The sequence below is a fragment of the Phocoena sinus genome, chromosome 11 (assembly GCF_008692025.1).
Source record: "Phocoena sinus isolate mPhoSin1 chromosome 11, mPhoSin1.pri, whole genome shotgun sequence".
NCBI classification, from domain to species: domain Eukaryota; kingdom Metazoa; phylum Chordata; class Mammalia; order Artiodactyla; family Phocoenidae; genus Phocoena; species Phocoena sinus.
Window position 1 is genome coordinate 89,996,624 of NC_045773.1, and position 27,468 is coordinate 90,024,091.

Here is a 27,468-nt window from a genome sequence, read left to right on the forward strand (position 1 = left end):
GAACATTAGTGACAAAACCTGGCCTCAGATGAAGATGTGGGTTCAGTGTACATGGGTAGCTGGGCATCTCAGAGGTCATACAACCACTTGAGCACATGTTCCTTTCTGTCCACCAGTTAAAGGCAGGAGAAGATCAACAGTAGCTGTAGTCTTATATTGATCCCAGCTGATTTCCCAAGGTCACAGTAGTAAAATAGAAGTTAAAAAATAAAATGAGGGCTTCCCTGGTGGCTCAGTGGTTGAGAGTCCGCCTGCTGATGCAGGGGATACGGGTTCGTGCCCCAGCCCCGGTCCGGGAGGATCCCATGTGCCGCGGAGCGGCTGGGCCCATGAGCCATGGCTGCTGGGCCTGCACGTCCGGGGCCTGTGCTCCGCAGCGGGAGAGGCCACAGCGGTGAGAGGCCCGCGTACCACAAAAAAAAAAAAAAAAATGAGGTTTTATGTGTTCCAACTATTGTATGTTGGGTATGAGGAAATAACGTTTCTCTTTCATTACAGCTAATTTCTTAAGAGGACAGAAACAGATGACCTGTACCCATGGATTTAAAGATCTGATTTATACCATTATACCAGCAAAGAGAATGTATTTCCTTTTATAAATCTTTGCAAGCATTGTGTTGGTAGAACTTCCTTCTGACCTTTTTATCTTGAGTGTTAGGTGAATTTGCGTTTGCCGTTTTAAATTGCATTTCTATGCAGTTTTTAGTTTAAATTTTTGCATGGCAGTAATTGTCCCTCGCTTTTATAGTTGTATTTTGTACATTTTGGATTTCTTTATATAAGACTATAGATTCTTGAACTGTTGTAGTTTTTAGTGTGCGCGCAATATTAGCTTAAGACATACTTTTAATCGTAGAACAGAAACGATCATAACTGGCATTTATACATGCAGAGACTATTGCAGTATTTAGCATATGAAATATTTTGAATACACATCTGTCAGTGTGAAAGCTCAGTGTGTGTTCATCATATTAAAAATACACAAGCTTCAGCCGTCCAGATGACTGAATCAGAACTTTTCTCCTGCATGTGTATATATGTCAAATTGTCAGCATGACAAGAGTGACAGATGTTATTTTTGTATTTTTAAAAACGAATTTGTTGTATATAAAGTTTTTTTATTTCTTTTGTGCAGATCAATTTTTAAACTCATATAAGTACGTATCTTTACAGTTATTATAAACTATGAAACATCAGTGTTCAGCCAGATGGTATGACGGAGCAGTGAAAGTCAATTCAGTGAAGAAAATACTGAAGGAACATATAGTTCTCTGCTTTGCCTTGGAAGTGTCATCAATTTATAGTTTTAGTGTTAACCCTGCAACAGTGTCTGTAGATACATTTTATAGTGAGGATAGACCAAAATCAACACATCAAAACTTCAAAAATTTGGGAGAGTTGGATTAAGTAGAAGCACATTTTGCTTATAATAAATGAACTGATTTTTATTAACTGCTTTTGCCCATATAAAATGCTGATATTTACAGGAAACCTGGCCACCTTTATAATTATGGTGAAAGTACCAGCTGTAATTCCAGATTAAGATAATGTGTAGACAGTAGTGGGTATCTGACAAAGTATTTCTCAAAAGTGATAACAGACTTATTTTTAACATTAAAGAAACTTAATGTATTTGTGGAATCAGGGGTGTCAGGCTTTAAATTTTGGCCAATTAGGATTCTAGGTGATCAACGTTTGGACCACTCCTGAATGAGACTAATTTTGTCTTTTAACTTAACTGTCTTAATCGGTTTATTAAATTATCTCTTAATTTTAAAATAAAACATGCTGCTTATACAAGAATTAGGCCTTTGAGAAACCATTGAGTGTTTAAAATATCTTTGCATCATAGAACAGAAATATATAAAAATGATATGTTGACTGTTAACAGGTGTTTTCACAGGTTTGACTTGTTTCTTGATAAAGTTATTAAGACATTAGAGAAAGGTATACTTAATACAAATTAATGGAATAAACAACTAAATGAGACTTAATAATTGGCATTTGGTTTTAAATATTTAATTTGTTCCTATAAACCTTGTCAATAAAAATAATAAATCACCACCTCTGTCTCTTTGCACTTGATATTTTAACATGTATTTCAGAATTTTAAATGGATTTAGCCCCATAGCCTATGTAATTTGGAGTGCTCGTCAGTGGTAACTGACTGATCTTACTTTGAATTAAATACATTACAAAGAAATCACTAGGGAAAACATGAAGTGCTCTCATGAAACTAAGTTGATCAAAGTTAACAATTATGCGTGACCATTTACTTGAAAGGGATATGCAGTAATGCCTATGACCTAAAAAGTCTAAAGAGGGTTTAGAGGTTGAGGGGATTGATTTGGTGTCTGTCTGTGAAAGTTTGTGGTGAAGATGTCTCTGCTTAAGAGTGTGCATTCACCACTACAGTGCACAGTGTATTTGAAAAACAAGTTTTATTAAGCAGTTTTACACAATCAGCGGTTCACAGTCTGCAGTTAAAACATTGTGTATATTCACTGCTACTCAATTACAAAATCTTCAGACAGCAGTGAAAAACAAACTCAAATAACTCAAGAAAAAAAAGGTACCGTGGTTCTTTAAAGGACAAAATGTTAGTTGATGTCACTTGAGACAGGAAATGAGGGGTTTTAAAAAAATTTTTACCATACTTTATTTAGGTAGGTTTTCCCCTTGTTTGCTTATAGCACTATACAAGTTTAAGTGCCCAGAAACTAAAGTAATAATGTACTGTGAACCATTTCACCTTAAAATATTTTGCATTTATCACTCGACACATGCTATTCTTTTAACATTTTAACACATAAAACACTTGAGAACAGAATACTTCCCAGTCAGTACCAATGAGTCTCATCAGATAACCTAAATATCAACATTTTCCTGTGTTAACCTTGAAACCAATATACTGCTATTTGCTTTCTTTCAGTTGTATAATACTTTGCTGGGGAGGGAGGTGTGTCTCAGCTCTGTCTAAAGTTCACTGTATGTTCTTTCTATAAAATACGATCTCTACTTATAAGCTGACTTTAAATTTTAGAAATACCTAATATTTTGAAAAGTGGTTTTAAAGTCATTTTGAGTCCTTTTTTAAGCTGACCAATATATTGAAAGAATTATTCAAAGACTTTTTAAAACAAAAGCACATAAATTACCCATATTTCTAACCTGTAAACTGAAGTTTCCTGGCAAGATGGGCATCCTGAAGACCCTGAAATCAATGTTTATTTTTTCTTGTCATGAGTGAAAGAAGGAAAAAGTAAATATTTACCATGTACTCAGGCTTTTAAGATATGGCTTATAAAATGTGTAATATTTACCAGGATATTATACATTTTTCTGCAGTTTTCCAGTGGACCTGCCTATGGAATACTGAAAACGTAATTCTATAAAAAATATTCCTAGAGATGTAATCAGTTATTTTAAAAAGAGGCAGTGGGGAGAGGCTTAATTATTCTGACAAGATCCTTCTGCTAGTGGTTGCCAAAATTGAGGCTATTTAAAGTGTGCCATCCACCCAAACATGACTAAGAAAAATAGCCATATTCTATGTCTAAAGTATGAAGACCACACTATCTCTTCCCAATTCACAGCGATACAATAACACGTACTGTTGAAGGAATTGAAAATTTTGCTGTTTGCCAATGAGTGCACAAATCTAAAATTTTTTTTTATAAAAGATACCTGAATTTAAATTTCTTTTGAACACCCACTGGGAAGAAATATGTACAATATAAAATAGAAGTTTCATTTACCTTTGACTGAAGAGTTTGTGCTGTATTCAAAACGGAAAGATTTCTATCTAAATTTTAGGTAAAAGCTCAATATTGGAGCTATATAAAAATCTTAAGGCTCATTGGCAAAGATACTGATAAATTGTCATAGAGGAAAAGTACATGGCTCTTTTTTTTTTTTTTAATCCTGCTTGATTGACTTGGTTTCTCAATGTGTGAAAATCGGTCAGCCAAAAAAATGTCAGATTTAAAGGGAATCTCCAACCATGGAAGGATCATATCCAAGGTCTTAATTTAAGGTTATATTCTGCCTTATTCTGAGATCCGGAAGATTTAGTGCTAGTCAGACCTATGGAAAATGCCATTAAATATAAGTGCTTACAGAAGGATTCTTGGGGCTAGTGCTTTCAGAGTGGTAAAATGGGTTTACGTTACCATGCCACCTTAGAACATTTCAGTTTTGCTACCCAGAGAGGATTTTTTGTTTGATTTTATCAAAGTGAGGTTTAACATGTTTTTCAGACTCTCCCATTTGGGAGAAGACAGCTGGGTCCAGATAAATTCTGTTTAAAATGCCGCAATCTTACTTGCTTCTCGAACACCACTCAAATATGCCCCTGTAACAGTTTGTGGAAAATGCCTGTTTGTTGCCTGTAAAAAAAAAATAATTGTATAATTTGAGATCATGTATAAAGAATTTAGATGAAAATCAAAAGGTAAATACAAACTTACACTTTCTCTGATCCTCCTAAAATAAAGACTGTTGTCGCTCCTGTGTGCTCACATGAACACTACTCACCCATCCACAGCACCATGTTTCACCAAATTTATTCTACAATATAGTCAGTGCTCCCGTGAAATACTGTGTGACATTCAGTAAGATATTTTCTATGTGTGCCAGGTGCTGGAGTTAACGATAATAAGACACAGTCCCCTCCCATCAGACAATCTTAGTTGTTAAAATCAGTGATAAGTAAAACAAGCACAAAAAGTGAATCACAGTTCATCCACGGCTGGAGTATTGCTAGATGGGTATAACAGAAAGAGTTGGGTTACTCCAAGGATAGATCAGTTCAACAGGAAGGGAAAAGACAAAAGGTGAGGACTGTCAACAGGAGAACCTCACTTTCAAGGAGGTTATAGTGGGAACAGAATAAGCAAACCAGGAGGACAGGAAACTTGAATTCATGGCCGTTAGATATTAAAGACAAGGTCTGGGATGTGGTTATGGGGAAGAGTAGCTGAAATGGGAGTTGAGTAGATCACAGAAAAGGGAGGATAAGAAACAGATGAAGTTCCACGTGAACTAATTTAGGTTCCATGTCACCTAAACTGATGAATGGAAAACATCCAGGTGCCAAAGACGTTAATAAATGGGGGAATGACCAGGAGGTCAGTAGGAATACAGTTAAACGGGGGGGGGGGGGGGGGGGTGGGGTGGGGTGGGAGGGGGGGAGTCACAGAGTGACAGAAACTTCAAAGAAATGGCTTTTATAAGAAGATGAGGTAACTGTATCAAAGCAGCAAAGGAAAGTCAAAAACTTCCAAACCCTGTTCATGACCCTTTGGCACATTAGTCTAATAGGGCCATCTCTTGGAAGCAGTTCACAGCTGTTGCCTGGAATGCAACCATTATGCTCTGTTCCTACAAAGTTGGCTCTTCACAGGCCAAGGAGGAATCAAAGACAGCTGTTTATAAAATTACATTCTTTTGTAAAAATTCAAAAACCCTGAAGCGAAAAATTAAAAACACTATTTTAGATGAACCAGGAAGACCTGTATAATCCCAAACTATAATATACAAAGTATGAAGGCAGATCAAAGAGTGCTGAGAATTCACTTTATTCTGCTCAACTGGGTGGATGTGTGTGTGTGTGGGTGGGAAATAGCAAAGGGAAACCAATTCACCCTGAAAAATCCTTTATAAATCTCAGCCATTGGTGCCATCATGGAGGCAGAGGCTTGGCAAGGGTGATCCCACGTGCTGCTGAGCAACTAAGAAACACAACTACTGAGCCGACAACTACTGAGCCACAACTACCGAGCCTGTGCTCTCAAGCCTGTACTCCACAACAAGAGAAGCCATGGCAATGAGAAGCCCACGCACTGCAATGAAGAGTAGCCCCCCGCTAGATGCAACTAGAGAAAGCCCATGCGCAGCAACGAAGATGCAACATGGCCAAAACGAATAAAAAATAAAAAGAATTTGAAGAGCAATTTGGTCCCTCATCAGGTTCCCCACTCCCCCTGCTGCAACCCCCAGGAGTTCTGAGGTACAGGGCAGGGTGAGGTGCCAAACAAAATGCAATTAAGTATAACTAAGAGTGAGGCTTCGAGTTCCCAGAATGCCAGGAGGTGAGCCTCTATCATGCAAACGAGAAACTAAGAGAAAAGAGCTATAGATAGATCCTGATGTTTGGGCCCCCAACCTCCAGTTGACAAGCTTGCTGGAACCTTCAGTTGGCTTTTTAAAAAGTGCCTCACTCAAATCTGAACAGTCAAGGACTGGACATGCGGACATATGGGAGGCAAAGGCTAAAGTAAACAAAATAGGAACTCGGGAGCCATGTAAGGAACAAGTTACGAAGCAAGAAGAAAATGCTACCAAAAAGGAATAATCTTAGAACAAGAAAAGTGCTCATAAAGTAACGGAGCCAAAGTTTAAAAAATCGACTCAAGGGTTAGAATATGAAAAACAGCAAAGAGTAACAGCAAAGTAGATAATCAATTCAACAGTTCCAATATATGAAATAGAAGATCCAGAAATAAGAGAAAAATTGTAGGAACGAAATGAGCAGAGTAAAAAAAATCTAGAGGATGAAGGACATGAGCTCCAAGATTATAAGGAATGCAAAAAAAAGGCACAGAAAGGATTAGGAATTAGAACCGCAGAACACTTCTCAACAGAAGTAAATCAAGAAAGAAGAAAGGCTGACCTCACACCCATTAGGACGGCCATCATAAAAAAAATAGAAAATAGTTAAGTGTTGACAAGGATGTGGAGAAACTGGAATCCTTGCGTGCTGTTGGTGGGAAGGTAAAGTGGTGCAGCTGCTGTGGAAAAGAGTGTAGTGGTTCCTCAAAAAACTAAAAAACAACTCATATATGATCCAGCAATTCCACTCCTGGGTATACACCCAAAATAACTGAAAGCAGGTTCTCGAAGAAATATTTGTCCACCCAGGTTCACAGCAGCATTATTCACAATAGCCAAAAAAGACAGAAGCAACTCAGGTGTCCATGACAGATGAACAGATAAACTAAATGGGATAGGTGCATATAATGGAATATTATTCAGTCTTAAAAAAGAAGGATATTCTGACACATGCCACAACATGGATGAAACTTGAGGGCATTATGCTAAGCGAAATTAGCCAGTCACAAAAGGACAAATACTCTATGATTCCACTTACATGATGAGGGACCTGGAACAAATTCAGAGAGACAGACAGTAAGTTGAATGGTGTTTGCTGGGAGCTGGGGGAGGGGGAGTTGTACACAGTTTTGGTTCTGCAGTATAAAAATGTCCTGGAGATGGATGGTAGCAATGGTTGTACAACAGTGTGGATGTATTTAATGCCACTTAACTGGACACTTGAAGATAGTTAAGGTGGTAAATTTTGTTACGTGTTGTTTGCCACAATTTTAAAAATAAATATTAAAAAAAAGAAAAAAGAGAGGGATCTAGGAAATAAGAACCCCAAGCCTGGAAAGTGGTAAGGAGCAGTGCTGGGAGGACAGCTCTGCAGGGGTCCCCGGGATCAATCAGTGCAGCCTGGAGCAGAGGGAAGATGCCAGGAAAGGGGGCTTTGAGAAACAGAACCTACAGGCCGGCCAGAGGGATTCAACTGTGAATTAGAGATGACTCAAGAAGGGGGAGGCTTTGGAATTTCCTGGCGGTCCAGTGGTTAAGACTCTGTGCTTCCACTGCAGGGGACGCAGGTTCCATCCCCGGTCTGGGAACTAAGAGTCATGCATACAACGTGGCCAAAAAAAAAAAAAAAAAAAAAAAAAAGGAGTGGGGAGGCTTAAGGAGTGGTATAAAAAGAATTAAGCTAGTGAAAAAAGAGGCCATTATGACCGAAGAGAAAACAGCTGTGTAAGAAAGGAATCAGTGAACGCCTTCCTTCCTGGCTCAGCAGTAAGCAGCCACACCATATAAGCACTGACACCAATTTAGTGAAAAGTGTGAAAAAACCAGGGTGGGCTAAACCTTTAACCTGATAGGAAGTCGGGAGATATGTCTAACTTCTTAAATCAGAAGACAACAGTATAAAAATCTTAAAGCAGGGCTTCCCTGGTGGCGCAGTGGTTGAGAGTCCGCCTGCCGATGCAGGGGACACGGGTTTGTGCTCCAGTCTGGGAGGATCCCACATGCCGCAGAGCGGCTGGGCCCCTGAGCCATGGCCGCTGAGCCTGCACGTCCGGAGCCTGTGCTCCGCAACGGGAGAGGCCACAACAGTGAGAGGCCTGTGTACCGCAAAAAAAAACCCCAAAAAACAAAAAAACTTAAAGCATGAAGTAAATTCCAGAAGAAACAGGAGAAAGAGTTAAAAATGGCTGCTCGGGGAGTTTGAGGAGGGTGCTGTCAGGGTACCTGGGGCTTGTTGCCGTAAGGCTTTTGACAGCATTTGATGTTGCTTTTAAACTCTGGACATAGATCACTTTAATTAAAAGCAGGTGATCAAAATGAAAGCCATCGGGGTCGGAGTCCCCGTACACACCTCGCCAGCAAAAAAGATGGTTCCTTGTATTTCCTCAGCAAGGATGTCGTAGGCCTCACCACTGCCCCCCGTCTTCACGAAGCTGTAGGCCATCTGGATCCAGGGGTCTGTGCTCCACCGGGTGACAAAATACTTCGTGGGATCTGGGACTTCCTGTGTCACGTAGAAGGAATTGGAAAACGGGATCAAGAAGGGACTTAGACTTGATGCGACCCAATGTATAAAATTACAGTTCTTCCTCCATCTAGAAAGTAAGTTAATCCCCGTAGCATTCTGAGACAGCAGTTCTCAGCATGACCCTCCAGCCCCCTTGCTGCTCTGCCCAGGCGCCGTCTCCGTGCATTTTCCTCTTTCGCTGCCCCACCTCTCTGACCTTCCCCAGCACACACACACCTCCTCGCTTTAACTCTTTATCCTTCTGCCAGAGATGCTTTCTCCCACCTACCAGGGGCCATCACCAACAGCTAAGAGCCCAGGCATTCCCCTTCCCGTCGCCTGAAACGCGCTGGACCAGGGGAGGAAAGGGACGGGCAGGGTCTTAGGACCTCTAACTGGAATTCTCAACAGGCTTCTCCACAAAGCAGCTACACAGGTTAGGTTTCACTCTACGTTTCAGATAATTTTCTAGGCTGACCTCTGCCAAGAGCCACCATGAAATAGATTTCTACGGAGCCTGTGTTAAGTTCCAAATAACTGATTTGAAAACAAATTTTTGAACAAAAGCCCCAAGCTAATAAGAACTACTGTGAGATAGAATCACATCATGTAAAATAAGCAATACCCTGAGGGCCCCCCTCTCTCGAATGTATGTAACATTTGAGGCATTTTCATTTCTTTGTACTTCTCCTCCTTTATTTGAAAAAGTTACATGTCACGCCATTTATACTCTCCAGAGATTGTGAGATTTAGTGAACTGGCAAATAGAAAGTACCGTGAGCTTCCTGGAGAAAAGGGAGAGAAGAGACTCGCTGCGGGATACAGAAAATTCTGGACAATGTCCCTTTGATTGGAAAACTGTCGTCAAAGCTTGCTAGGGTTTGGGTCAATACAGAATCTGTGGAAAATGCTGAGCCTTTTGCCTCCTTAGGAAAGAATGGGGGTGTGCATGATGTGAGACAAGAGGGAGGAAGGCAATCATGTAAAAGGAATGGGGTGCTATTATGGGCTGCACTGTGTCCCCCCCAAATTCAGATGATGAAACCCTAACCCCCAGTACCTCAGAACGTGACTGTACTTGAGATGCGGCCTTTGACGAGGTAATTAAGTCAAAATGGGATCATTAGTGTGGACCTTAATCCAGTGTGACAGGTGTCCTTCTAAGAAGAGAGGATTAGAACACAGACAAGAGACAGAGCCGCGCCCATGTGAGGACACGGGGAAGGCAGGCATCTGTGAGCCAAGGGGCGAGGCCTCAGGAGAAACCAACCCCTTGATCTGGCGACACCTTGATCTTGGACTTCTAGCCTCCAGAATTGTGAGAAAATAAATTCCTGTTGCTTGAACTACCCAGTTTGTGGCATTTTGTTATGGCGGCCTGAGCAAACTAATCCAGGTACTTAAGTGGCAAGCTGGATACTGAAAGAAATAAGAAGAATGTGGTCCACTGCCTTAAGCCCCTTCATTTCTGGTATTGATGGATTAGCTTTGGGTTCAAACCACTCCAAAGAGTGAAGTTAGCAGCAAGAGTGTCTTTCTCTCTCTCTTTTTGAACATCTTTATTGGAGTATAATTGCTTTACAATGTTGCATTAGTTTCTGCTGTATAACAAAGTGAATCAGCTGTACGCCTTACGTATATCCCCATATCCCCTCCCTCTTGCGTCTCCCTCCCTCCACCTCCCCATCCCACCCCTCTAGGTGGTCACAAAGCACCAAGCTGATCTCCCTGTGCTATGCGGCTAGTCTTTCTCTTTTCAAAGAGGGGTGTCTGACCTGCTCCTTGAAGAGCTCGCGCAGGGTGGCCATGCACTGCTGCAGCACCTGCTTGTCCTCCAGGCTCTTGACGGCCGCCACCGCCTCCCCCGCGATCACCGACATCAACACGCTGTGCTGCTTCTGGACACGTGACGGGAAAAGCACTTTACACTTTGGACTTCGGGCACCGAAGTCTCTAGACGCACAGTTCCAAACAGAGAAGGACCTCATTCTCACATCAAATGTCATCATTTCCTACTGTCCTGTAGCCTCCTTTCCATCACCCAGGCCACACAGACTTATTATTCATTTACGCATTTTATTGTTCCCTGCTGGAAAAACTCCAGAAGTCATGTGAATATCGAATTCTGGGTTCTCTTGGCTTTTCCCTTCTAAGAACTTGTTTTAGAATAAGTAGAAAGCCATTGAGAAAGGAAGTCTGCTGGTCAAATAATGGGAGAAAACCTTCTCAAACAGTAAGGACATTTTGCCCTTGGCTCCCACGTGGAACCTTTGAAGATAAAGTGTCTTGGAACAAAGAGGCAGAAGGAAAAACAACTGTGATTCTTTGGCAGGACATCACCACAACTGTCACTTGCGAAGCCCCAGGTATGTCCTCTCCTCGTCTTCTTTGCCCCACCAATCACATCTACCGACTCCCAGACCTGCCCTCACCTGCGCCAGGCATATCCCACCCCTAACCAGGGCTCCCTGGCAGACTCTTGGGGAGTACATTTCAAGTACCACTCGTTACTGTGCTGACACCAATTCTCCCTAAAAGGAATCCTTCCATCAGCCTGAAATAACACATTTCCACGGCAACAAATTCATTTCCCAGGGAGCAATATTAGTACTTTAAGAAAACATGGCAGATATTGGGGCACTTTTCCTACAGGAAAATGTCCCATCCAAGTGTCCCTCCAGAATATAAACAGACATCTGGAGTGTCCACAATGTCCATTAGTTCCTGGGCTGGACACATGAGTAGTTACCAAACCAAATTCTAAACTGTAATAAGGGAATTCATACCACATTCCACCAATGATTTTACCTGGGGATCCATGTCATAGAACACGGCAAAAAGCCCTCGCTTGCTGGCACTAGGAGGAACGTGACCAAAAAAGTCAGCCCCTTGAACTTTACTGTCCCAAAATCTATAGGGAAATTGCAAGGCAATCTGGAAAGCGAGCAAGAGAAAGGTGGTTAACAGCTTCTTGAAATCAAAAGTACAGCAATCTCTAAGAAGCCACCTATAGCTCTTACATACTTCAATTAAAAAAAAAAAAGATGTTCAAAAAACTCAAACATTTCTAAATATTCCCTTTCCATTCTCCTACCTCCTTTGTTCTCTTTGTGACCATCTGGCTTTTTATGCCATTCAGTCCTGTACTCCCACAGATAATGGTGGGAACCACTGACAACCTCTAGGCTAATCTGAAGATGCAGAGCATCCCTGAGACCTGCTCTTGAACCTTACGTCCATGAGATAAATTCTTACTAATCATAGGTCTGCCGGTATCTACTGTAGCGCTGAGAGATTCTGCTAAAGGAGCTTTTCAAGGCAAAGGAAGTATAAAACACTCTCGTCACTGGGGCTAATTAGTGCAGGGTAGACATGGAAAGCAGAAAAAAAAAAAAAGAATTGCTTATTTATACACCCAGTTCAAATTCTGAATAGCAAGAGTCATTCTCCTAAAATCAAAACCTGCAGACCTTAGCCAGCTCTCCTCTTTTTGTTTTGTTAATATCCTTTCATATTCTTCATGAACAATTACTCAAAGGAAAAGGAAATCTTCGAATTTGATTTGGATTCAAAAATTACCTGCTGCTTCCCAATATCAGACGTTAAGGAACCCCTGTCATCTGATACTCATCTCTCTAGTTCTGAGGCTTAAGTGATTCAGTTACCTTTTCAATGATGCCTGCACCTAAGCTGTTGATAGCCTTCATCTTCTTGTCTGACAACGGTGGATTAAACTGAAGGGAACCTTTCTGCAGTAAGGCCAGGGGCACAGTGACTAACACCTGAGGGAAATAATGAACAGTTAACATACAAACAGCAACTGAATCTAATACTCAGTGGGTTCATTTCCAGGAAAATCTTCATGCCTCAAGAACTGCCCCCCCTGCCTTTTATTGCCAGTCATGAGATTATCAACATCCTATGTTGTTACACTGGTAAGAAGAATAACGGCCATGTACAGTTGTGCAGGCTGTTCACTGCACAAGAGCGGACTGGCTGAGCAGAAGCAACATTCATATGGAGGAATCTGCATTAAGGTTTTGATGCATTAATAACCCTGGGTAAGAAGAGTCAGCAGATCTCAATCCTGAAAAGCAATGCTGTAAGAGGAAATAGCCCTAAATACAGAGTCAGGAGAACCAGATTTTGTGTATCATTCCTGACACTTTCTAATGCGTGGCCAAGGTAATTAATACCTGCCCTATTAACCTTAAAGGATTGGGGACATGCTTAAAACTAAAACTCTTACAATATACATCAGTATGCTTCATAAATGGTAAAGCACATCACAAACATTAGGGATTATTATAATCATGTAAAGCCACATACCTTTTTTTTTTTTAAAGGAGGAAACAATTTATTGCAGGTTTTCAACTAGTTTACAGAATCATTTAGAGCCTCCAAGAACAACTCACAAAACCAGACCATCAAAGAGAGCTGCTGTCTCTCCATACAATCAAGAAATTTCTGGTGATCTATCTGCTGAACAATCATCGACAGGAAGACACTGGAACTCACCAAAAAGGACACCCCACATCCAAAGACAGAGGAGAAGCTGCAGTGAGACGGTAGGAGGGGCGCAATCACAATAACATCAAATCCCATAACTGCTGGGTGGGTGACTCACAGACTGGAGAGCACTTATACCACAGAAGTCCACCCACTGGAGTGAAGGTTCTGAGCCCCACGTCAGGCTTCCCAACCTGGGGGTCCAGCGATGCGAGGAGGAATTTCTAGAGAATCAGACTTTGAGGGCTAGCGGGATTTGACTGCAGGACTCCAACAGGACTGGGGGAAACAGAGACTCCACTCTTGGGGGGCACACAAAGTAGTGTGCGCATCGGGACCCAGGGAAAGGAGCAGTGACCCCATAGGAGACTGAATCAGACCTACCTGCTAGTGTTGGAGGGTCTCCTGCAGAGGCGGGGGGTGGCTGTGGCTCACCGTGAGGACAAGGACACTGGCAGTGGAAGTTCTGGGAAGTACTCCTTGGCGTTTGAGTCCTCCCAGAGTCCACCATTAGCCCCACCAAAGAGCCGGGTAGGCTCCAGTGCTGGGTTGCCTCAAGCCAAACAACCAACAGGGAGGGAACCCAGCCCCACCCATCAGCAGACAAGAGGATTAAAGTTTTACTGAGCTCTGCTCACCAGAGCAACACCCAGCTCTACCCATCACCAGTCCCTCCCATCAGGAAGCTTGCACAAGCCTCTTAGATAGCCTCATCCACCATAGGGCGGACAGCAGAAGCAAGAACTATAATTCTACAGACTGTGGAACAAAAAACACATTCGCAGACAGATAGACAAGATGAAAAGGCAGAGGGCTATGTACCAGATGAAGGAAAAAGATAAAACCCCAGAAAAACAACTAAGTGAAGTGGAGATAGGCAACCTTCCAGAAAAAGAATTCAGAATAATGATAGTGAAGATGATCCAGGACCTCAGAAAAAGAATGGAGGCAAAGATCGAGAAGATGCAAGAAATGTTTAACAAAGACCTAGAAGAATTAAAGAACAAACAGAGATGACCAATACAATAATTGAAATGAAAAATACACTAGAAGGAATCAATAGCAGCATAACTGAGGCAGAAGAACAGAGAAGTGTCCTGGAAGACAGAATGGTGGAATAAACAGCCATGGAACAGAATATAGAAAGAGAATGAAAAGAAATGAAGACAGCCTAACAGACCTCTGGGACAACGTTAAATGCAACAACATTCACATTATAGGGGTGCCAGAAGGAGAAGAGAGAGAGAAAGGACCCAAGAAAATATTTGCAGAGATTATAGTCAAAAATTTCCCTAACATGGGAAAGGAAATAGCCACCCAAGTCCAGGAAGCACAGAGAGTCCCAGGCAGGATAAACCCAAGGAGAAACATGCCGAGACACATAGTAATCAAACTGACAAAAATTAAAGACACAGAAAAATTACTGAAAGCAACAAGGGAAAAATGACAACATACAAGGGAACTCCCATAAGGTTAACAGCTGATTTCTCAGCAGAAACTACAAGCCAGAAGGGAGTGCCATGATATATTTAAAGTGATGAAAAGGAAGAACCTACAACCAAGATTACTCCACCTGGCAAGGATCTCATTCAGATTTGACGGAGAAATCAAAAGCTTTACAGACAAGCAAAAGCTAAGAGAATTCAGCACCACCAAACCAGCCCTACAACAAATGCTAAAGGAACTTCTCTAAGTGGGAAACACAAGAGAAGGAAAGGACCTACAAAAACAAACCCAAAACAATTAAGAAAACGGTAATAGGAACATACATATCGATAATTACCTTAAATGTGAGTGGATTAAATGCTCCAACCAAAAGACACAGGCTTGCTGCATGGATACAAAAACAAGACCTATATATATGCTGTCTACAAGAGAACCACTTCAGACCTAGGGACACATACAGACTGAAAGTGAGAGGATGGAAAAAGAATTCCATGCAAATGGAAATCAAAAGAAAGCTGGAGTAGCAATTCTCATATCAGACAAAATAGACTTTAAAATAAAGGCTATTACAAGAGACAAAGAAGGACACTACATAATGATCAAGGGAACTATCCAAGAAGAAGATATAACACCTGTAAATATTTATGCACCCACCATAGGAGCATCTCAATACATAAGGCAACTGCTGACAGCTATAAAAGAGGAAATCGACAGTAACACAATAACAGTGGGGGACTTTAACACCTCACTTACACCAATGGACAGGTCATCAGGACAGAAAATTAATAAGGAAACACAAGTTTTATTTTATTTTATTTATTTATTTATTTTTGTGATACGCAGGCCTCTCACTGGTGTGGCCTCTCCCACAGGCTCCGGACGTGCAGGCTCAGCGGCCATGGCTCACGGACCCAGCCGCTCCACGGCATGTGGGATCTTCCCAGACCGGGGCACGAACCCATGTCCCCTGCGTTGGCAGGCAGACTCTCAACCACTGCGCCACCAGGGAAGCCAAGGAAACACAAGTTTTAAATGACACAATAGACCAGATAGATTTAATTGATATTTATAGGACATTCCACCTCAAAACAGCAGATTACACTTTCTTCTCAAATGCACATGGAACATTCTCCAGGATAGATCATATCCTGGGTCACAAATCAAGCCTCGGTAAATTTAAGAAAATTGAAATCATATCAAGCAACTTTTCTAACCACAACGCCATGAGATTAGAAGTCAATTACAGGGAGAAAAATGTAAAAAACACAACACATGGAGGTTAAACAATATGTTACTAAATAACCAAGAGATCACTGAAGAAATCAAAGAGGAAATCAAAAAATACCTAGAGAAAAATGACAACGAAAACACGATGATCCAAAACCTATGGGATGCAGCAAAAGCAGTTCTAAGAGGGAAGTTTATAGCAATACAATCCTACCTCAAGAAACAAGAAACATCTCAAATAAACAACCTAACCTTACACCTAAAGGAGCTAAAGGAGAACAAACAAAACCCAAAGTTAGTAGAAGGAAAGAAATCATAAAGATCAGATAGAGATAAATGAAATAGAAACGAAGAAAACAATAGCAAAGATCAATAAAACTAAAAGCTAGTTCTTTGAGAAGATAAGCAGAATTGATAAACCTTTAGCCAGACTCATCAAGAAAAAGAGGAAGAGGACTCAAATCAATAAAATTAGAAATGGAAAAGGAGACATTACAACAGACACCACAGAAATACAAAGCATCATAAGAGACTACTACAAGCAACTCTATGCCAATAAAATGGGTAACCCGGAAGAAATGGACAAATTCTTAGGAAGGTATAACCTTCCAAGACTGCACCAGAAAGAAACAGAAAATATGAACAGACGAATCACAAGCACTGAAACTGAAACTATGATTAAAAACCTTCAAACAAACAAAAGTCCGGGGCCAGATGGCTTCAAAGGTGAATTCTATCAAACATTTTGAGAAGTGCTAACACCCATCCTTCTCAAACTCTTTCCAAAAGATTGCAGAGGAAGGAACACTTCCAAACTCATTCTATGAGGCCACCATCACCCTGATACCAAAACCAGACAAAGATACTACAAAAAAAGAAAATTACAGACCAATATCACTGATGAATATAGACGCAAAAATCCTCAACAAAATACTAGCAAACAGAATCCAACAACACATTAAAAGGATCATACACCATGATCAAGTGGGATTTATCCCAAGGATGCAAGGATTCTTCAGTATACGCAAATCAATCAATGTGATACACCATATTAACAAACTGAAGAATAAAAACCATATGATCATCTCCATAGATGCAGAAAAAGCTTCTGACAAAATTCAACATCCATTTATGATAAAAACTCTCCAGAAAGTGGGCATAGAGGGAACCTACCTCAACATAATAAAGGCCATATATAACAAACCCACAGCAAACATCATTCTCAATGGTGAAAAACTGAAAGCATTTCCTCTAAGATCAGGAACAAGACAAGGATGTCCACTCTCATCACTATTATTCAACATAGTTTTGGAAGTGCTAGCCATGGCAATCAAAGAAAAAAAAAGAAGTAAAAGGAATACAAATTGGACAAGAAGAAGTAAACCTGTCACTGTTTGCAGATGACATAATCCTATACATAGAGAATCCTAAAGATGCTCCCAGAAAACTACTAGAGCTAATCAATGAATTTGGTAGAGTAGCAGGATACAAAATTAATGCACAGAAATCTCTTGCATTTCTATACACTAATGATGAAAAATCTGAAAGAGAAATTAAGGAAATACTCCCATTTACCATTGCAACAACAAGAATAAAATACCTAGGAATAAACCTACATAAGGTGGTAAAAGACCTATACTCAGAAAACTATACCACTGATGAAAGAAATCAAAGATGACACAAACAGATGGAGAGATATACCATGTTCTTGGATTGGAAGAATCAATATTGTGAAAATGACTATACTACCAAAAGTAATCTACAGCGTCAACGCAATCCCTATCAAATTACCAGTGGCATTTATTACAGAGCTAAAACAAAAAATCTTAAAATTTGTAGGAGACACAAAAGACTCCAAATAGCCAAAGCAGTCTTGAGGGAAAAAAACACAGCTGGAGGAATCAGACTCCTTGACTTCACACTATACTATAAAGCTACAGTAATCAAGACCATATGGTACTGGCACAAAAACAGAAATATAGAATGGAATGGAACAGGATAGAAAGCCCAGAGATAAACCCACGCACCTATGGTCAACTAATCTATGACAAAGTAGGCAAGGATATACAGTGGAGAAAAGACAGTCTCTTCAATAAGTGGTGCTGGGAAAACTGGACAGCTACATGTAAAAGAATGAAATTAGAACACTCCCTAACACGATACACAAAAATAAACTCAAAATGGATTAAAGACCTAAATGTAAGACCAGACACTATAAAACTCTCAGAGGAAAACATAGGAAGAACACTCTTTGACATAAATCACAGCAAGATCTTTTTTGATCCACCTCCTGGAGTAATGGAAATAAAAACAAAAATAAACATATGGGACCTAATGAAACTTAAAAGCTTTTGCACAGCAAAGGAAACTATAAACAAGAAGAAAAGACAACCCTCAAAATGGGAGAAAATATTTGCAAATGAATTAACGGACAAAGGATTAATCTCCAAAATATATAAACAGCTCATACAGCTCAATGTTAAAAAAACAGATAGCCCAATCAGAAAATGGGCAGAAGACCTAAATAGACATTTCTCCAAAGAAGACATACAGATGGCCAAGAAGCACATGAAAAGCTGCTCATCATCATTAATTATTAGAGAAATGCAAATCAAAACTACAATGAGGTATCACCTCACACCAGTTAGTATGGGCATCATCAGAAAATCTACAAACAACAAATGCTGGAGAGGGTGTGGAGAAAAGGGGACCCTCTTGCACCATTGGTGGGAATGTAAATTGATACAGCCACTATGGAGAACAGTATGGAGGTTCCTTAAAAAACTAAAAGTAGAATTACCATATGACCCAGCAATCCCACTACTGGGCATATACCCTGAGAAAACCATAATTCAAAAAGAGTCATGTACCACAATGTTCGTTGCAGCTCTATTTACAATAGCCAGTTCATGGAAGCAACCTAAATGCCCATCGACAGATGAATGGATAAAGATGTGGCCCATATATACAATGGAATATTACTCAGCCATAAAAAGAAATGAAATTGGATCATTTGTGGAGACGTGGATGGACTTAGAGAATGTTCTACAGAGTGAAGTAAGTCAGAAAGAGAAAAACAAATATCGTATATTAACGCATATATGTGGAATCTAGAAAAATGGTACAGATGAACCGGTTTGCAGGGCAGAAATAGAGACACAGATGTAGAGAACAAATGTATGGACACCAAGGGGGGAAAGCGGGGGTGGGGGTGGGGGTGGGGGTGGGATGAATTGGGAGATTGGGATTGACATGTATACACTGATGTGTATAAAATAGATAACTAATAAGAAAAAAAAAAAAAGAAAAAGAAATTTCTGGCTCCAGAACCGTGTTACCACTGTCACAATCAGGAGCCATTACTACGGCTACCAGCTCCAGAAACATGTCACTTATCGAACAACCTGCACCAGCAAAAGGGATACCTCATGCCCTGGCTCTTGACTCCCAGGTAGTAAATGAGTGGATCCTGGGACCTCTAATGTTCCAGCTGTGGAAGAACCCAACACCTAGAACATTTTGCCTGGCAGCAAAGGCAGCAGAAGTGAAGCAAAAGCCATACCACACCTCCCAAGTCTCATGCGAGTACATCTGACTGGCTGGACCCAATTCATATTTAGACCCTCGGCTGCAAGGGAGACTGGGAAATGTGTGTGTGTGTACTTTCCATCATCTGTAGTACAGGATAACACAGTTGGATAAGAAAGGAGCTGAACACCAAGGACCATATCGACTGCTACCCTCATCAAAGATGTAGTCTATTGAAACCCCAACTCCAGGATCACAGGAAGTTCAGAGCTCTTCCTGTGATTTTGTCACTATTTTCTGCCACGTGAAAATTTTATAAAATATAAAACATGTTCTCTCTCCTCAATGTGGTTATAGATAATAGCCACCATGCAACAAAAAGAAAAAAAGGAACAATTGCCCTCTTGGGTATATAAGACTATAAGTAAATAAGATCTAGATGTTTTCTTAATGACAAAAAACAAAAAAGCTTTCAGAAACACACAAACTCAGGTAAACAAATAGGCAAAAGATATAAACATACCCTGGTAAGGAACTAATGCTAGGTCTCAGTGGAAGCAGCCTAGACTGAATTACAGTTTGTTAAGTGTTTATCGGTGTATGCTGTTGGGTTGGAGATCTTTCACTTATAAGCTGGGGAAGCTTTCAATTGAAACTCTGTGATTTGTGCTGACTACTAAAAATAAACATATTTGCCTTTCTCATTTCAGAGCAGGCTTTGAATCACAGCCTGAAACTATGTTCTAATTATTCTAAAGAGCCAGAATACAAAGAAAGCAAGCAAATATGCCTGGTCAGGGTCAGGCAGAGGGTGACCCAGCAGGGTAAGCACACCTAGCATGTTGTCCTGGATGCAAAGTCACAAAATGCCAGAGGTTGAGCCATCAGCCGACTTCCAATTTTATAAGGTGATATTAAAAAAATTTTTTTACCACCAGGAAGAATGTTAGATATTAGCCTGATTCTCACCTGGGGACTCACAGATAAGAACACTGTTTCCCAGTGGTTCTTAACTCTGGTCGCATGTTGGAATCACTTGGGAAGCTTTAAAAACACGACCAGACAATTCAGCAAGAATCTCTGCAGGGTGGGGCTTGGCAAGCTTTCTTTTTAAGCACCTCCCAGGTGACTGTAAGGTGCAGCCAGGATTGAGAACTACTGCTACTCCAAAGTCTATATGACCAATACTCACTATCCAGCTAGTAAATGGCAGGAATAATATGAGGAACCATCCCCCTGGGCTCATACACTCTACCCCGTCTTTCCCATTTGACATGCAGTCCTTCATTTCTGTATGAATATCAAGGACTGTGAAATGTTTTTTTAGCTAGCTGAAAAGCATAAAACACAGCTAGTTTAGGAACTTATGATGGTTCATCAATTACACTTTTTGGTAATCACTTCAGACATAACTAAATTTAAATAAATCTATGGGTTTTATTAATCCCCCTCCACCCCCAACACTTTATTTCCCAACACTACAGAAATCTCAGTGTGATTTCATATATTACATTACAGCACCTTTCACTGTCCGCCTACTAAAGCTGTTTACAAAAAATTCAAATGATATAAAAGTACTTCTGCCACTTTCAAGATAAAAATGCAGAGTGTTCTTGATCTGATTTAAAAAAAAGTTTCCATGGTACAAAAACAAAAAACACCACCAACTTGGAAACCACTGAATTACACAAACTAAAACAGGTTTTTAAAATGCAGGACTTCTCAGAGCCTTTAATGTGCTCTTATTTAACCCTAAACTTAGACTGTAGCATATAATACTTTACAAACTAATTTGGCCAAGTTTTCTTCTCTTGTCAACTCTCAGAACTAATGTACCATAGAACCCACTCTGAGAAACACTATTCAGAATTCCATCTGCCATGAATCTATATAGTGTTTGAATAATTAAATCTGATTTGCATATCCATACACAACAAGTAGAGATACAGAGCTCTCCAGAAATCGAACAAGGCTCTGGGCAGATTGCCAAAGGCAAACTGCTTGGTAGAAAACACTGGTCTCCCTTACTCCCAGGCCCCTGGTAGCACCTAGTGGAATCACAGCACTTACCTTTTGTGCTGTACACTCTGTCCCATCTGTAGTGGTAACTTGCACTTCATCTCCAGAATAATCAATACTCTTTACCTGCTCAAGAAAAGCAGTTATGAAAAACATAATGAGGGATGGAACCATATGATCCAGGATCCTTTCCAATTCTCTTATTATGGGAGTTTACATTTCCAAGGCTATGGGGAATCACTTCCTGGCATTCAAAGAACTAAACAACAGGTATTGCAACTTCAGGGAACTCTCACTCAGCCCCTTGATTATTAATGAAAATGCATCTCAGCCACTATTGTTTCCAAACAGCAGCAGCTACCTCATCAACAAGGGTAATGTGACTGATCATAATATCAAAAGTATTTGCAGACACTGGCTGAACATCAAAGCAGGCACCTGTCTCCTGTGTAATCCACATGCCCCGAACTTCACATTCTCCAAACACCACCAAACCAGAGCCTCCCACCACTGTGGATACTCACTGGAGATCTGAGCCGAATGTCCAGTCCCTCTGCCAGTTTTTCCAAGATGACAGAGTATCCGGGAGTGAGGAGGGTGTGGTCACCGGCAAACTGGGCAAAGAATTCATTGTGGTCCCAGGAGCGAGCAGACACCTGGGAAACATCAGGAGAGGTTGGGAAACAAGAGGTGGTGTAAACCCTGGAGCCTGCACCTGAGGGACAAAAACAGGAGCCCCAGGGTGGGAAAGGCCACCTCAGGCCAGAGGGCAGAGGGCAAAACAGAAAGGTCGGGGGGGGGGGGGGGTGTGAATAGATAAACCCAGGTGGATACTGCTGCCAGGGAAAGGAGATCTCTCAATAAAGCACAGGAAAGCTTATTTTAGAACAAAAGGTAGACAAGATTTGGGCATGGGTACCACTCCCTGATAAAAATGAAAGGTGTATTATACATCAACAACCCTGGATAAGGAGAATTCCATGAGAGGAGAATTGCATTCAATCAACTCCATATATAAACATGCCACCTAGATGCCTTCAACATGGAAATTCCACAGACACTGAAATGCAGCATGATTTTGGAAAAGTGTGATTCCGATTGCAAAGAATCATCAAATGGAAACATGAATTGTTGTCCCTGCCCGCCCCACCAAAGAGGATTATTAAGTGAGGGGTCATCCACAGAACCGCTATTCAATGTACAGCATATCCAAGTATCGCGATCACAGTTGGTGACATGAATTAGGCAAGTTTAAATTTATTTTAGCAAGATGAACAGATCCTAATTGCAAAGATGCTCTATTCTGGTTTCTTAGGAGCAGTGTTTTCAGCCCACAGTTGCACAGAAATGGCTCGAGGGCCCCCAAGGAGGGCAAGGGGAAGGCAAGGACACTGGCTCTTGCCGCCTCCCTGACTCAGCCCAGCAGCCCTCCTGTATTCAGGTTTACGGACTGGGTGTCTTCACAGGTATGATTTGAAGACAGGTTTCTCTTGCTTTAAAAAATTTTTTTTTCAAAACCACTGTGGGTTTCATATACTCTAAAGTCCTGGTGTTTGATCTTTTAAGCAGCAGACCCATTGTTCCCCGTTTATCCAGACCATCCCAGGCTAAATATCTCAATATATAAAACACACACATACACAGAAACAAGCGTCTTCAAAGCCCACCTGATGGAGGTTGCTGCCACAGGCATATTCCAGGTTACTGAGATGGAACTGAAGGACTTCCTCCTCCAGCTCACTGAACTGGATTCCAGACTCGTTAATAAAGGCTTTGTAGATCTCCTCTATCTTTTCTGCAATGGGAATGGAGCAAAGCAGAAAAAAAACTTTAACATTATTCTCCAATTCCTTATCTTTTGCGTTCCACCTCCTTCAACCTGCAAGGCCCCAAACTTTTGAAGACCTTTCCCAGGTAAACTCAGGGAGAAAGAGCATCTGTCTTGATAAGGTTGGTTTCTCTCAGGAAGTAAAAGCTTATCTTAATAGGGAACAAAACTATGCACGTTCTATGTCTTCAACCATGTTTCATTTCTGCTTAGTTGAGAAACTATTTCTTCTTTTGCTCAAGATAAAGGAATAGTAACCCTTGCACATATAAAGACAGAGAGAGGATTCCCACTCCCTTTCTGGTCCTATTGCCATCACCTTAAAGTCAAGTTCTTGTAACAGCTCACCTCAACTAAGAGACCTATCATAGACTGACTACTGGCTATCTTCTCTCCCAAACATTCCAAATATTCCATCATGGACTTTCATCATGCCAACCCTCTGGCTCAACACCTTTAATTACTGGTTCTCCATTGCCTATGTAATAAATTCCAAAAACCACAGCCTGACAGTGTTAGCACATTTTTAGCCTTTCCAAAGACAGCGAACACCACCTGTCCACTCACAGGCTCTGCTGCACTGCTGCTCAATCTTTTCCTGGTAAATGCCAACCCTGCAAAGTCTGCTACTACCACGCCCCTCCCTGGAATGCCCTCCCCACCCCAGTCCCATCCATCCTTTACAGACCGGCATCGCCTGGTCACTACCAGCCTCAGGAATCGCTCCTTGGTTATCAACCCCCAGCACTTATCTATCCCATTCACCCGGAACTTTCAACTACATATACACCGCCCCCTGACATCGTTCCAATGATTGGCTTAGATTCCTTTTTTGGGGGGTGGGGGAAAGCTTGTGCCTGACAAAGTAGAAGAATCTTAGCACAGGTTACTTCTTTACTACCTTCCCAGTGGTGACAACCACCCAACAGATACAACTCAGTCTCAAAGCTTCTATAAAGTGCTGTGCACGTGCTTTTGACTAGAAACAGAACTGAGCATCAGTTAACTTTCCTTTTTTTGACAACTCAAGGTTCTCATTAAAATGTTCCATTCTTATGTTAGACTGTAGTATGAGGATGTCTGTGGCACCTCTGTGCTAGGCTTTTGCCCCTAGACCACTGGGCTTTTTTCCACTTTTAATACCTTTTTGTAGCAATCCCATTCCTGCCTCCTGCTAGGTAGGTTCTATTTTCCTCTAGGTTTTGTAGAGGTGTGGGAAGAACCAAGACTGCTAGAACAGTATAAACAGACTGAGAGAAGCCTTAGTGTGATCTCTACGTAAATAACATTTAAAAGCTTTAGTATATTTGCTTTGTGAAATTCACTCTAGCTTCTTAGTATTTATATTTCTGTCTTTTCAGCTAAATGCTAATAAGGTGAGAGCTCAGACAGCTGAGACAGGGCTAGGCAGGCTCTAATTGTAACCTCATGGAGAGATGCACACACTATTATTAAAGCTTTTCCAAAAATATACTAATGGGATGAAACAACTACTTACACAGTAAGTGTTGCTGATCCTCCCTTAATAACTTGTTTTAAGTAAAGCCAAGACAAAGCAATATTATTAACTTTTGTATTTGGTGGCCCTGAAAGAATCGTAAAGAAAAACCCCACCCAGCGACTATCACCCATGGGCAAAAACCCTAATCAGATTCTGACAACATAATGTAAGTCCGCCTAGTCGCTGTCTTCATTTCCAGAAAATTCAACAACTCACCACTTGGTCTGGACACCACATTTGGTTAAATGTTCCCTGTCAACCCCAGTAAGTTTCTAAAAATGTTCTGTTACGGTTTGTCAGTCAACACTTACTAAGGGCGATTAGAATGTGGGTTGGTCTCAGAGGCGAAGAATTGAGGTCGCGGCGGGGAGGGGGGGGTGAGGGGGGTTGGTGGCGGGGGGCAGGCGGGGAGAGAGGATAAAAAGAGGAGACAGACAGTCCCTGCTCTTGAGAAATGTACCCCAAACAGAGACAGAGTGTATTCCAGGATGGAGACTTGAGACCCCTTGCACAGAAACACAGAGCTGAAGCAAATTAATACCCTGCCAATTGAATTCAAATGCTCGTACTGTAAGAAACTCCGACATGCTTCCAAGAATTACAAGTGAATACATTCAGGTCATGAAATTGTAGGTTAAATAAATATCAATTTAAGAAGCAATATAGTAAGATCTCAGCGGGCACCCGCAGGGAAATGAGCTGTTACAGTCAGGTTTTCTAAAGGGTGAATATGGTCCATTTAGTACCAAAGCCTAAAAACTTTGAATTAAAGTTCTTAAATCATAATACAGAGTCTTGTATTCTTAAACAAAATATACTGGAAAAAAATCTTAACCTACTGTCCAAAAAAGAAAAGGAATCCTTTCACACAGGAACTCTTATCTAGAAGAGTCATTATGTGGTGGCTTGTTATTCACATAGAGCTTACCACATGCTTCCTTAAAGGTAAGCTCTTCTGGGAAATTGAAAATTCAACATTTAAATAATGTTTTAAACACTGGCTATTGTGTAAAGAATTACGTGTGCGTGTGTGCACACACACACACGCATCTAAAGGTCCCTGAGGCAGTTCTGCTCCCTTCTGTGGAACGGTCAGTTCAAAAGGAACGCTCCTAAGGACCATTCTTGTTGCATCCATCCAGGCTTGTGGATGAATGATGCTACCGCTAATCAAGCTTAGGTTAGAATGAGACTCAGATGGAACAATCAGAACACCATTCTCCCCATACCTCCTAAAGGGACATCTTGGAGCTGAGTCTTATCCTTCCTCCACTCAGAGACCACATCCAAGAGAGCATTAAAATGAAAATCCATGCGCTTGTCAATAGTGGGGTCAGTTATTCTTCCACCTTCCTGAATTAAGTCACATCTTTCTCCAAATTTATGCATGCTGATGCCAAGCTTCAAAATAATAAGAATAAGAAGGTGAAAAGTTTTCCCTGGAAAAAACAGGTACAGGTTCTAAGCTGAAATCAGACAGAGCTCTCATGGAGAAAAGGGTCTAGGACCTCTCAAAAATAAATGCTGATTGGGGAACGGCAGCAAAGTAAGGCAGTGAAAAACCAGCATGGAATCTGAGAATGTAAGGGTGCCAGCAACAGCTTCTATGCCGTGCCCTCCACAGCTTTCCAGCCAATATTTATCAATGTTTCAGACGCTATAGCTGTGCACTGCCTCTCTCTGCTCTGACATCCTATTTCCTCTATGGAATCTCATGTGAAAGAGCACACAAACACACGAACACTCACAGAAGTTGAAATTGAATTGACTGTCAATAAATAGTTCAGAAAAATCCTTGGGCCTACCATAGGTCTTCAAAGACACTAGGTAGGTTTGCCTGAGGAAAGATTTGATTCTCAGATAAACAATGAATACATTTTTTTTTTAGATAAGTATGTCCTAAATATTGCATGCAAAATATCCCACGTAATATTTGGGACATACTTATACTAAAAAAATTATTGTTATTTATCTGAAAGTGAAATTTAAGTGGGCATTCTGTAATTTTGTTTGCTTAACCTGGCAACCCTAATCAAGTGGCCTGCGAATAATGCACAAATACAATTAAAGACCTTGGGGCGGGGGGGGGGGGCATATTTTAAGTCCTCTAGTTCCACCTTCGCAGAAAGGAAGAACTATACTTGTTCTTATTTCCTTTTCAGAGGGCATGAGGGGGCAAGAAATCATTTTGGGGTTGTTACATATTATTTAGAAGCACATTAATACTGCACACAAGCAAACTGAGACCATTTTTTCTTTTCTTTATCTACAATACAAATCTTAAAGAAACCCACTTGTTCACACATTAGTGCTACTGGGTTGTTAATACAGCCGTTGACAATCTGGGCTCCTCGTCCCACTGTGACGCCTGTGAAAGACTTATCATCCCACACTCGGCCTCCAATTCTGTCTTTGGCCTCCAGGACAGTCACCTAAAAAGACAATCAGGGAAGCTGAATAGGATGCAGTATAAATGTACAGTGACATTGTTAAATGAGTTTCATATCCGGTTAATGTATTATTATATTATTAGAGAAACAACTTTAAAAAGAGGGCAGTGTGCATATGATCCAGGAATCCCACTCCTGGGCATACATCCAGACAAAACTATAATTCAAAAAGATACATGCACCTCTATATTCATAGCAGCACTATTCACAATAGCCAAGATATGAAAACAACCTAAATGTCCAACGACGAATGGATAAAGAAGATGTGGTATATATATACAATGGAACACTAAGCCATAAAAAAGAATGAAATAATGCCATTTGCAGCAACATGGATGGACCT

General features: G+C 40.9%; 2 protein-coding genes across 10 annotated transcripts in view; one reads left to right on the forward strand and one right to left on the reverse strand.

Annotated features, from left to right (window-relative positions):
• Window positions 1-2,064, forward strand: part of DEK (DEK proto-oncogene) — a 30,700-nt gene extending 28,636 nt beyond the window's left edge. For both annotated transcript variants that reach the window (XM_032648041.1, XM_032648042.1), the window contains one exon: window positions 499-2,064. In XM_032648041.1, the coding sequence (XP_032503932.1) occupies window positions 499-510 (12 nt within the window). In that variant the 3' untranslated portion in view covers window positions 511-2,064. The remainder of the gene's footprint in view (window positions 1-498) is intronic.
• Window positions 2,065-2,642: 578 nt separating this feature from the next.
• KDM1B (lysine demethylase 1B) overlaps window positions 2,643-27,468 on the reverse strand; it is a 55,152-nt gene continuing 30,326 nt past the window's right edge. For 7 of the 8 annotated variants that reach the window (XM_032648033.1, XM_032648038.1, XM_032648032.1 and 4 more), the window contains 10 exons: window positions 26,970-27,107; window positions 25,905-26,076; window positions 23,014-23,141; window positions 21,871-22,002; window positions 21,398-21,472; window positions 12,283-12,399; window positions 11,426-11,551; window positions 10,393-10,515; window positions 8,462-8,614; window positions 2,643-4,388 (listed from right to left, as the gene is read on the reverse strand). In XM_032648033.1, the coding sequence (XP_032503924.1) occupies window positions 4,305-4,388; window positions 8,462-8,614; window positions 10,393-10,515; window positions 11,426-11,551; window positions 12,283-12,399; window positions 21,398-21,472; window positions 21,871-22,002; window positions 23,014-23,141; window positions 25,905-26,076; window positions 26,970-27,107 (1,248 nt within the window). In that variant the 3' untranslated portion in view covers window positions 2,643-4,304. The remainder of the gene's footprint in view (window positions 4,389-8,461; window positions 8,615-10,392; window positions 10,516-11,425; window positions 11,552-12,282; window positions 12,400-21,397; window positions 21,473-21,870; window positions 22,003-23,013; window positions 23,142-25,904; window positions 26,077-26,969; window positions 27,108-27,468) is intronic. The other variant, XM_032648039.1, reaches the window with a different exon arrangement.